This window comes from Volvox carteri (assembly GCF_000143455.1).
Source record: "Volvox carteri f. nagariensis unplaced genomic scaffold VOLCAscaffold_71, whole genome shotgun sequence".
In the NCBI taxonomy this organism is placed as follows: Eukaryota; Viridiplantae; Chlorophyta; class Chlorophyceae; order Chlamydomonadales; family Volvocaceae; genus Volvox; species Volvox carteri.
The window spans coordinates 463,348-475,558 of record NW_003307614.1 but is presented as its reverse complement, the minus strand read 5'-3'; the positions used below and the strand labels follow the sequence as shown (position 1 = coordinate 475,558).

The 12,211-nt window shown below is 60.9% G+C and overlaps 2 protein-coding genes across 2 annotated transcripts in view; one reads left to right on the top strand and one right to left on the bottom strand.

The window, feature by feature from the left end:
• Positions 1-6,069: 6,069 nt before the first annotated feature.
• On the top strand, positions 6,070-6,426 carry VOLCADRAFT_34979 (uncharacterized protein; the record flags this gene model as incomplete). Its single annotated transcript, XM_002957278.1, has 2 exons — positions 6,070-6,191; positions 6,261-6,426. Coding segments are annotated over 2 exons (288 nt in total), but the record flags the coding sequence as incomplete, so codon positions are not given.
• A 4,748-nt stretch (positions 6,427-11,174) lies between these two features.
• The window catches only part of VOLCADRAFT_119655 (uncharacterized protein), a gene marked incomplete at both ends in the record, with an annotated part of 7,740 nt that continues 6,703 nt past the window's right edge, over positions 11,175-12,211 (bottom strand). Inside the window, 2 exons of the mRNA XM_002957244.1 lie at positions 11,175-11,191; positions 11,961-12,043. Coding sequence (XP_002957290.1) covers positions 11,175-11,191; positions 11,961-12,043 — 100 coding nt within the window. The remainder of the gene's footprint in view (positions 11,192-11,960; positions 12,044-12,211) is intronic.

Below are 12,211 nucleotides of genomic sequence, written 5' to 3'. Positions count from 1 at the left end.
ACAGCGGCGGCGGCGGCGGCGGGGCCCTCCCGAGCACCTCGACGTCCTCTACGACACGCCCTTCTGCACCCCGACCCCGACCTGGCGGTATTCGCCCGGCAGTGGTTGTCCAGGGGGGGCCAGGGATGGCTCAGGGAAGCGGCGCAGCGGCTGCTCGCCGCGTATACTAAGCCCGTCGTCGTACACACGCCAGCGGTGGCGTCGACGGCGGACACGTACCCCGCGTCTCCGTCATCATCGTCATTGCCACCGACATTGTCATTGCTATTGCCCTGTCAAGCAACCGCGGTGCTGCAGCTTAGAGCTGGTGCTGCTGCTACAGCCGCCTCGGCTCCGTGGGAAGCACCACCAGCCACCGCCACCGCCGGTTCCGGAGCACCGCAGCTCCACATGCTCCGCCACCGGCGGCCATCTGGTACGGCGCCTCTGCCGCCTCCGCCACCGCCTCCGCCACCAGCCCAGCGCCTGTACCCGGCCGCCGTGATTGCCGCCGCTGCGTGCCTCGCGCACGCTGATGCTGTACCGCAACAGCTGCTCGCTGCCGCCGCTACTTCTCTTGTAGAGCTGCTGTGCCTACCGCTGACGCCGCTTTCCAAGGCAGCGGCTGGCGGTGGCGCTGCCGCCGCCGCGGTGAAGTCGCCGACTGCCGTACAGGCCGGCGGATACCTTGAGTTGCCACATGTTCCGCCATCGTCGCCGCCGCCGCTACAGCCACCGCCAGAGCGCGGTGGGCTGTGGACAGCCGATGGCCGTGTGCTACTGCCGGAGGTGGCGGCGGCGATGCTGACGGCGGCGCTGTCGGGCCCTCGGGCGGTGCTGTGGCGGCAGCAGCTACAGCCATGGGGTAGTTTCGTGGAAAGGTGTGTGTGGGGGGTGCGGTCTGTCTGTGTCTGTCTGTCTGTGTGTCTGTCTGTGTGTCTGTGTGTCTGTGTGTCTGTGTGTCTGTCTGTGTGTCTGTGTGTCTGTCTGTGTGTCTGTGTGTCTGTCTGTGTGTCTGTGTGTGAGGGTGGCATCGCGAGCGGAGGAGGAGGACAGGAGAAGAGTTGTTGTTCAGGAATCATGCCCGACCTAATGCCCCCACCATCGCGCTCAGTACGTCTCCTGCCGCTGCTCGGAAGGCAAGGAAGGCCCTCTCCTGGGTGTGTATGTATGTCGTTACAGGGTGGTACAGGAGCTTCACCAGCGGCCCCCTTTCCCTTGGAGGCAGTTCCCTGCTCTCCCGTGCGAGAGGGGCACCCTAATCCATTTACGCCATCCGACTTGAGAGTGTATTCGTTGGGTTCGGCAACTCACCACCAGCATCCAACCAAATCTAGCGGATCAACGGCGCCTCAACTTACTTCCTGGTCAGCTCGCAAGTTGATTTTATCACGTCCTACACCGTCCTCTAGATGGGGGGCCACCTCCCATTTCATCACCCCTCACACACCGAGGAGTCGGCAGGCGGATTTGAACTCAGGATCTCCGGGAGCAGAAGTCAGGCCTTAACCTCTGCCAGCCACCTGCCATAAATCTAGTGTACCGTGTCTTACGGGTTGGCATCGGTCCGATGAATATTGTAACAACAACCCTGACATCAGTTTCCGTGTGTGTATGTATGTATGTCCGCGCAGGCTATTGCACCTTATCCAGGTGATTCCGCTTCCGCCGCCAGGTGCCATGGATCCGTCATCGTACGGCACTTCCACGTCGTACGACGTCGACGTCGCCACCACCATGCCGTGCGGCCGCCACGGTTTTCCTCCGCTTTATTCACATCACCACCACCACCACCACCAGCATCACCACCACCATCACACAGCCTCTCACCAAACGCCGCCGCCGCCGCCGCTGCCGTGGCTGTCGTCGCAGCCCTCCGTTGCCGCCGCCGCCGCCGCCGCCGCTCCGCAGCGGGCTGCACAGCGTTTGGCGGACCAGACTGTACGGCTCCTAGCGGCGGTGGCTACATTGGACATGGAGGGGTTGCTCCAGGGGCTGTCCAGATTCCCTGGAGGTGCGGAGGTTGGGGGAAAGGGGGGAAAGGGGGGTGGGGTGGGGGGAAGAAGGAGGGGGTGGGGTAACAACAGGGTGGCCATCAGAGGGTGGGGAGGGGAGGGAAGCATGGAAGGCGGTGCGAGGTGGTTTGGCCAAGGCACTTGCACAACATCCTCCGTTGTTGGGGGTGTTGGTCAGGTCACGAAACACAGAGGAGAGGCGGCTTTAGGGGGGAGAATTGAGAGGTGGGGGGGGGAGAGGGCGCGCACGTCTCCCTTCCGTGTACGGCGCCGCACTCGTGCCGTAACTCGGTCTGCGGCATCCTGCCCTGCACCACCACCACCACCACCACAACCAGCCCTCAGCTTCGCTGCGGATTGCAGCACACGGGCCCCCACTTCGCCCATTTGTCGTACCACCCTCATGTGGACCTACCGTGCCACCCTCACACCCCACCCTCACACGTCACCCCCCTTCCGTCCAGCAGCCGAGGCCCTGCCCCTGCACCCGCTGGTGGGCGCTGCCCTCTCCCGCCTCACCCGCTCCCGGCCGGGGAGGTGCGCGCTGGCGGCCGCAGCTCCCGCGCTGGGGGCGGGGCTGGCCAGGGCGCTGGCGGCGCCGGCGGCACGAGGACGGCCTGACCTGACGGGACCCGCCTACCTGCTGGCGGCGGACCTGGCGGCCGTGTTGCCGTGTACGGCGCTTCACGCCGCTAGCATGCAGGTGTGTGCGTGTTCGTGTGTGTGTGTGTGTGTGTGTGTGTGTATGCATGTGGTGGGGAGCGAAGGGTGGAAGCGGGATTAAGCTCCGGGAGGAGGATTCTGCTTTGGTTTGTTGGCCTTTGGGTAACGTTGTCGTACGCCGCAGGGGCGGTGTTTGTGGCACCTTCCCCCCTCCTCCCGATCTTCCCGTCCTCCGCTAGAGAGTGTGTATGTATGTACGTACATGAATCGGGAGCGAGTAGTGTGGCCTCTGTTGGAGCCGCGGATGGTCGAGTGGGTGGGAGAGGCAGCTGGTAATTAGTTCCAACCCCTTCCCTCCCCTCCCCTCTCGCGGTGTTGTGCTCCCTCCTCCCGTCCCCTTCGCACCGGGGGAAGGGTGCCGTTGGTCGGGTTGGCCGAGTCGAGTTGGTCGGGTTGGTCGGGCCAGGGCCGTGTTATCTGGAGGGGGGGGGGGGCTGGGAGGAACACATGCATGCATGTCAGCGAGCAGCTTGCCAGCAGCAGATAAGTGGTGCAAAATAATATCGTTCATTACTTCCGCCGCTAGGTCGGCGTACACCTTTCGTTAGCCTTTGCTCTTCTCCGCCTTTGGCCGCCTGACCTTTTGCTACTGGTACTACCACTACTGCTACGGGCTCCTTTGCTTTTTCGCTTTTTTACTCTTGTGATCTCGGCGTCTAGGTGGTCATTTCGCTGTTTCGCCTTTGGACTCGGCAGCTAGTTCCTGTTTCTTTACTTAGCGGGCCGTGTCGCCGGGAGATGGCCGGGAGACCGCTGCAGGTCCCAGGCCACTATTGGTCACCCGCCACTTCCCCCCGGCCGCCTCAGCGACATCCGTATTCGCAATGCCCCCTCCCCTCCGCTGATCACCGGGACCGTCAACACATCCCCTCCCCCGTACACGCACAGCTCGCGGTGGCTCCGCCCCTGGCCGCCAACTCACCCTCGGGCGAGCCCCAGTTCATCACTGTGTACGACCTGGAGTACGGCAACGCCACGTGGCAGCTGCCTCTGCAGCCTGGACCTGACGCGCTGCTGCTTTCCCCCCCGGCGGCTCCGCCATCGCCGCCGACCTGGGGGGGGGACATGGCACCGCTATGTACGACACCACCACAATTGGGGTCAGCGACTGCGGTTGCGTCCGCAGCCGCCAGCGGCGCCAGCAATGGCTGTGGTGCTGGTGCTGGTGCTGACGGCAGCGGCGGTGGCGGTGGCAGTGGCGGCTTCGGCCCTTCCGCCGCTGCCTTGAGGTCCGCCGCGTCCTCCACTTGCTCCCTTACCTCGTCCTCATCCTGGCGGCCTCTAGGCGCCATGGGGCCCTGGCCGTCTTCGTCATCGCTGTCCTCGTCAGCCGCTCTGGCGGCTACTGCTACTGCTACTGCTACTACTGCCACTACTGCTACTGCTACTACTGCGGCGTCCTCCCCTCCCCCTCCCCTTCCCCTTCACCCTCCCGCTCGGCCCTCCGGACCCCAGCAGCAGCAGCAGCAGCTGCCGTGTCTGCTCCGGGGCTTGTCCCAGTCGGGGGTGGCGGCGCTGCAGTTCAGTCCGCAGGTGGGTGGCGGTGGGGGAGGCTCTCCCGTAATTTGCTATTGTATGTACGTATGTGTGTATGTACGTATGTGTGTGTGTGTGTTGGGACTTGGCGGGTTTGGGGGGGTATTACGCCCTTGGGCTTCTTTGGGGTTGTACGGAATAAGTTGGGCAATGGGTTGGGGTGGAGGTGGGGGGAGATGGCGGTGGTGGGGAAGGCGGGGGTGGTGGTGGTGGTTCCGTTGGTATTCACGTTGGCTGGCGGTGGCTGCGGGGTGGGTGGGGGGCGGCCGGGGTGATGTGGGTGATATGGGGGGAGACTGCGGCCTGGATGTTTGCTCCCGCGTCCAATCTAACGGAGTCATCATACCGTTGTACCGTTGTACCGTTATCCCTTCAGCGTTGCACTGTTGCTCCCGTCCCGACATGAATGAGCACACCACACCACACCATACCACACCCCACCACACCGCAGGGGAACCGACTGGCCGCGCTGCTGCTGGACGGCGCTCCGTCCCCTGCGCTGCTGGTCTTTGCACTGACCGTGCCGTGGTCGCATAAGGCCCTTATGATGCTGCATGGCGCGCCGAGACCCGCCTTGGTCGTACAGCCCTGCCACTGCTGGCTACTGCCAGGGCTGCTGGCACAGCAACAGCCGCTACAGCCGCGAGAGAAGGGGGAGAAGGGGGAGCGGCAGCAAGGCGCAGGCGTAGCGGGACTGTCGGGGCGAGGCAGGTTGGATGCGGGTGCAGGTGCAGGTGCGGGTGGTACAGCGGCGGTGACGGTGACGGTGGAGGCGGTGGCGGTGGAGAGCGAGATGGGTGTGGGTGGGTGTAGTGGCTCCGTAGGAGGGGAGGAGGAGGGGGTTAGAGGCGGGTGGAGAGGGGGAGAGGGAGGCGCAATGGCGGTAGAGCGGAATGGGTCCGTGACAGGGACGAGGAGGAGGAGGAGTGGAAGTGGAGGGGGGATGCGGGAGAGTGGGGGGGCATGGCGTGAGCAACCGCAGCAACCGCAGCAACCGCAGCAGCAGCAGCAGCAGTGGGGTACGGGGTGGCAGGAGGGCGAGGGGCGGGAGGCCAGGCTAGCGCGTGTGGTTGATCGGGTGTTTGGATTGCGTTGGTCGGGGCAGGGGTGCGTGGAGCTGCTCCAGAACCGAAATGTGGTTCTGGCATGTTTTGTACTGCCTGGAGGCACGTGACGATTTGGGGCGGTCGCTTGGAGACCTTGCACGTCGTATAGGGGTCCAGCGTTTCTTGAGTGTATGCAGGTGAGGAAAGGTTGACGTGCTTGCATCAGGAACTTTACTTTGAATGCGGTTACCGCTATGAAGTACAGTACGGATGCCCTTTGGGGTTTATTTGCCATTTGCAGCTGCAGTTTTGCGCGGTAACGGAATGTAAATAATGAAAAGGACCCTACCTAGGTTCAGGCATCAGCGTCTTGTGCATCATCAGTACGACGGAATGAGCGCCCCAAAAGGTTTTACCTGTCCGCAGTCCTAGCCAAGGTTAAGCGTTATGAGCATAATCCGTGAATAGCTTTTTGCGCTTTGAACCTACAAATATCAGGACAGACTGTTAAGCGTCTCGCCTTGCAGATTAGGTTTGCAGAAACCTTCTAAGAGCTTACCCCTGAGCCCTGAGGGCTTGCATTATTTTGCTTTTCATCCAAGTGTAGACGGTATTTGAAAAAATATAGCGGCATGGCAAGCGCTGCCGATAGCGCTGTGCTGGCTCCCCAAGAACAGCCGCAGGCAGCTGCGCCACAAGCCTCACAGGATGAGGCTGTGGGAACTGTTGCGGAGGATAACCTGAGCAAACCAGCTTGTGCCCAAGCCGTGACCACGGATGACCATTCTGAAGGGGACAGCTCAGCCTTCGAGTGCAATATTTGCCTGGAGCTAGCAAAAGAGCCTGTGGTAACTCTTTGCGGGCACCTTTTCTGCTGGCCGTGTCTGTACAGGTGCGGTTATCGGTTGAAGGGTGGAAATGTGTGTGACTTGGCCGTTGATCCAAGCTTCTTGGTGAATAGGTGGATGCAAGTACAGGCGTGCAGCAGGGCGTGCCCAGTTTGCAAAGCGGGAGTGGAAATCGATAAGGTGGTGCCAATATACGGGCGAGGTTCCGAGCCGGCGAGCAAGGTGCAGGAGGCGGTCAAGCCTGTGCCGCCACGGCCAGCTGGGCAGCGTCCTGTTCCAGTGCCGGTATGCATCATCGAGGACTGGTGTTCGTATTTGGCTGTTTCGCGCGCCTTCAGCTCGGTCAGGTCGTATTCGCCCCGTTTATCGCAGGCGGCCAGCCCCGGGCAGACACAACAGGGAGTTTTTCCTTCGCTTTTTGGCTTTCACTTGGGACCCGGCCAAGGGTACAACGAGGCGCTCACGCCAGAGCAGCAACATCAGGTGCGATTTTGTATGTGTATCTTGCCTTTGGCCAGGCCTTTCAGCTGGGCTACACGAGGCTGCGATATTCCTGCTGCTTTCAGGCATTTCTTTCGCGGCTCCTGTTAATGTTGGGCTCCTTCGTCATTATGTGCCTGCTACTTTTTTGATGGGCACGCGTGGACGACGCGCACTGATGTCGTGTGGAGAAGCTGCGGCTCACGCTTGCTTTCGGTCGGCGGCGGCCGGAACCGCTGTCGTTCCCAGTTTACCAGTCACTTATTTGCCGGGTGGCCCGCAGCGGCGGAAGGAGGAGAGGCCCGGCAATAGGGGTGGGGAAGAGCTGGGCACTCGCAGCGGGTCCAGGGTCTCGTAAGCTCCTGCAAATGCTTGGTGTTACTGGGTACGATTTTCGCTAGTTTTAGCTAAGAAGAGCATTTTTTGCGTAAGTTTGAGCACTGTTGTACTGTACTGGGGTGGCTCCGAGGGCCGGAGGGTGGGAAGCAAGGAGCGGCGTGTTGGCTCAGGGCTTTTGCCCCTGGGGGGTCACGGCGAGGGGATATGCTCGACGTTCATTCCTTTTGCGTTCTGGACCTCGTTGTTGTAATAGGCATAACACTACATGTGTTGAGCGGCTCTGTCACGCAGCCGTCGATGTGTGACGGCTCTTGAGCCCGGTCTCGGTCTATCGGCGAGGTCGTCTCATCCAACCTGAGGCAACCCAGGTTGTTCTTTGTGGTTTTGTGTTTGTGTGTTCTGGTGCATGTTGTGTCTGTTGTGGGACCTGAAGGGATTCACACGCGGTGCAGCGCAGCACGACGGGAGGAAGGACTGGGGTTCCTCCTGGTGGGGGTGTCTTGTTATTCTCGAAAAGAAGAAACCGGTGCAGGTCGGGTAGGCGGGGTGGGCGCAGGAGCGTAGGACACAACACGCGGGGGTGGGCGACATGACCGACATGATACGGCGGAAGGAAGGAGGTGAGGACTTCCTTCCTCCCTCCGTGTTTCCTCCGTTACCTTCAACCGCTTCGCTTCCGTTAATCATTCGTTGGCGCAGTGAGGGGTGGCATGTGTGTCATGGCATGTGTGAAATGGATGGGGGGTGCATTGAAGTGAATTGCCATCATTTGTGGACGGCTGACAGCTTCGACCGCAGCGATAGAGTACTAGAGCTTGGAGGGTTCGAGACCTGGGGCGAAAGGTGCTTGTCGCTGTGACAAGTGTATGTGTGTTGGGGGGGAGCAGTTAACCACCCGAGGCGTGGAGGAGCTAACTGCCCGGGGGGGGCCGGCAAGAGGCGGCGGCGGGATCGTACGAGGAGCCTGTGTGTGGTGGCGGGGATTGGAGCGGAAAAGGATGACATGGAAACGGGAGCTGGGGCGGATGATGGGGATGGGGGATGTGTAGGTAGGTTTGTGTGGGGTTTGAGAGCCGTGGAGAGGACTGCTGCTGCGGTCCTGTGAGGTTGGTGAGGAGCCGCGCTGCGTTCCTTACTGCTGCTCATGACAATGACAACGACGGGAATGATGATGGGTGGAATGATTTCATTGCTCCGATACGTTTTGCTTCACGCTAGTCTTCCATATCAATACAAGCACTGCATCACTCTGTCACCGAGTCGAGAAGGTGCGCCGCGGGAGGGTTCTTCAAAGCTTAAGCAACACCTTGATTAGCATTTAGTTGTTGCAAGACCGCCGAGGGGTTGTGTGTGTATAGCTAGCTACCTTACTGCTTCATCAAGGTGGCGCGCTGGTCTTCCTGGTCTTCCTGCGCTTGGGGGTGGAAGCATGTGGATCAAGCGCAAACATGTGCGGTGGCAGCATGATGAGCTGTAAATGCTGAACGGTTGCGGGACGAGCGGCTACGTGGTGAAGATCCTGCGAAGATGAGAAGATGTCGGGAAGGCAGCTGGAGGACCGGATTGTTTCGCGCCGTGTCTGGTGGTGGTGGTGGTGTGCTGCACGAGCTTCCGATATATATTGGGACACCAGGCTATATTACAACGGGGGCGAGCAGCACATCTAAAAACTGCCAATGCTTTCGTCGATCATTACAGCCCACAGACATATAGCCAATAACAGTATCCCTGAATGGGGCTAACGGTCCCAAAACTCAAACCGAGTGGGGAGGTGGCGGTGATATGGGCATCTTGGCTGATATGTAATATCCCCACACCACCACCAAGACGATCGTCAAAAATAGAGACAGGCAAACAGACAGACAGACAGAGGAGCGAAATGGGCGGTGCTGCCCGACTAGCCGCAGCACCACCCACTCCTCCTTAAAGGGAGGCGGCGACCCCGGTGCATGTTGGGGGGGTGCCCGAGAGGCGACTGGTAGACGACACGTCAGGAGCTCCTTCACATCCTCTCCATCCACTGCGTGAGACTGCAGGAGACACCTGGAGGCTCCTGAAGTAAATTTCGTTCATCGCCATCATCAACAACATTAACACCAATGTCGTCATCCTCTCCTCCCGCCTCCTCACCTCCCCGCCGTAGTTGCCCATACCCCAGGGGCCATGAGGACATCCCCCAGAATGCACGGTACGGCAAAAGAGGTGCCGCCCCTACACTGCTACTGGTTGAGCGCTAACGAGATCCAGATGGCGGGCGGCGAACACCCCCGCGCTGTGCTGTCATGTCATGTAATCTACATGATCAGATACGTCGTACACCCACCACACGTCAATCCTGCACCATCTGCTCCACCCTTTGCCCCTCCTCCACTCCTTCTGAAACAAATAAATTGACTACCGGGCCGTCACGGGCGGCTACAACAGGGCGATAACAACAACAACATCAATAGCAAGACAGCACCGGCAGCAGAGCGATGTACGGCGCAATCCCGTGATGCAATTTACGTGATTTTAACTGTTCCAACTACATAGCGCCGTAATCCCAACTTGATAAAATTACAAAAATTTACAAATACACAAACGGGCATGGGCAGCTGCGCACCTCCCGCGCGCGCCTCCAACCCCCACACAGCAAAGTATACTGCTGACGTGGCCGCCGTACAAATGTACAACACGACAAAGATGGGCCGTGTTTCCGCCCTTACCTGCCAATCCGGGCGCTTGGGGCGCGTCCCCCCCCCCCTGCAAAAGCGCGCGCCCTGCTCTGCTCGCTGCCCTTCAAGTCCGCAGGCCGCCTTCAGTTCCTCCGCACACCTCCCTCCAGAGCTCCCGACCTCAGGAAGAGCCTCGCCACATCCGAACCCCCGGACGTCCGTGACGTGACGTCCGTGACGTGCACGAGCAGTTCCTCTTCGCCGCCTCCTTTTGCTTCCTCCTCCTCCCCTTTCCCCTCAATCACCGCCGCCTTTAAATTCCGCCCCAACAGCGGCCGTTACTTTCACACAGCTCTAACAGCTCTAAACCCATTTTCGTCCTCCTGCCCCTGCTACTGCCGGCGGCGGTGGTGGTCATGGCGGCGGTGGTGGTTATGGCGACATCACACAACAAAACTAAAACAAAATACCGTCACCAAAGGTACACCGCCACCAGGGGTACCCTGGTACAGCCTTATCTCAACAGCGATGCGCGGAAAGGGCTGATGGGACAGAGCTGTGTACGGCAAGTAGGGGGAAAGGACAGAGTGGTGCCGTACAGTGGGAGTGGGGCGTCCTAACCGTCAGGGGCCCTCAGACCCCCTCCCACTTCCCCCCCCTGGCTGGTGCCGCGACCACTAACCACTCGACCATAACGACGATGATGACCACGACGATGCAATGCCAGCCATACTTAAGACTAATGTTACGATGTTGTGCTGTTCGCTACGATTGATATTTTTTTCTTCTCTTTACGTTTTCTCCTCTCCTCCCGCGGCTCGAGGTGACCCTTCGCATTGTGGGTGTGTTCATTTCCCCCGCACCCCCAACCCCCCTCCTGATGAACGGGGGTGACGGGATGGAGGGATGCGACTTCCCGCGTCCTCGAGGCGGCGGGGGGGGGGGGACGGACCAGCACCACCACACCAGCGCCGTCATACCGCAGCTGGCCTTGTCCCTCTCCCTCCCTCTCCCCCTTTCCCACAGGCAAAAATAGGTCAACTAGGTCAACTAGCACCGCAGCGAACAAAACAGAAGCTGCGGCAGTAGCTGCAGCTGTAGCCAATATCACTACCACCAGTATTGCTGTTACTGCTGCTGTTACTGCTGCTGTTGCTTTCTGTAACAGGTAATCCGCAGCTCCACACTTCTCCCATCGCCCCTTCGGTGCCCCTCACTTTCATGACTTCTCCGCGAACAGTGCGGCCGCCAGGCGAATGCACTGGTCGGAGTGCTGCAGCCCCGTGGGCAGCTCACCTGGGCGGCAGAGGGGGGTGGTTGGTTGTGGGGGTTGGTTGGTTGAGAGGGTTGGTTGAGGGGGTTGGTTGAGGGGGTTGGTTGAGGGGGTTGGTTGTGGGGGTTGGTTGAGGGAGTTGGTTGAGGGGGTTGGTTGAGAGGGTTGGTTGAGGGGGTTGGTTGAGGGGGTTGGTTGAGGGAGTTGGTTGTGGGGGTTGGTTGAGGGGGTTGGTTGGTTGAGGGGTTGGTTGGTTGCGGGGAAGTGAGGGAGGGCCCCACCTGGCCAACCCCGAGCCCTGAAGGCCCCCGAGGAGCGCAGGGGGGGGGGAGGAGGTCAGGTGAGAAACACAGGTGAGTCCACCTTGAGCCTCCCCGTGCTGCTGGAGCCCCCTCCCTCCCGCCCCGTCCGTGCACAAGTGTGTTTCCCCCGGTGGGGAATCGGGGGGGAACTTCTCTTTCCCGCCAACCCGGCCTGGAGGTCTTGGGAGCTCCTGGATTCATAATTCGCCCCCCATTCCCCGGAACGCTGGCCGTCATCGACATGAGCACACACACACACACGCGCACACAGGGCCTGATACAACTTTGCGTGGCTTGGATTTTGCCCGGTAGTTCGTTGAGGAGGGACGTAGGGTGGTCAGTTTTGGTTGTAGGGTTCGGCTTCCGGGCTCACGGCACCACCGCCGGCAGGGCGGCCCCTCATCACGGGGGGGAGGAGGGGGGCGCCCGGGTGTTGTGGAAGGACCCTTCGGGGGGCGCAGCCACGGTTGCTGAGGTTGGTTGTTTGAGGGCCCTCGTAGCCACCGCGCTCTCTTTCCTCTTGACAAGAGGGGGAAACGCGGGGGGGGGCGTTGCACGCCCTCGGTCGGGCAGGAGGGGAGTGTGGCCCCTCACGCCCCTCTCCTCCCCCCGCCGAGGGAGAGTGCTTCAGCGGTCGCTCATTCCCGTTGGGGTATACTGTTAGGTGTCCCTGGCCAGCGTCAGGCCCGGATCGATATGTAACAAATACACACACGCACACGGGCTACACGAGACTCCCCAACCCCCCGGCCCCCCCAACCTCACCTCGGGGGAAGTCGGTGCACACTCGGTCAGGAGCCAGCCCCCAGCCCCGGCCGCTGATGTCGTACCCGGAAGGAGTCAGGTACCTGCCCAGGAACGAGATTGGACGAGATTGGACGAGATTGGACGAGACGCAGTGCTCATGGCGACCAGAGCGAGAGCCGGAGAGTGTCTGTCACGCAGGCAAGTACCGGAGCTCCAACCGCCACCTACCCCTTCCCCCCTTCTCCCCTCCCCTCCCCTCCCCCCCCCCC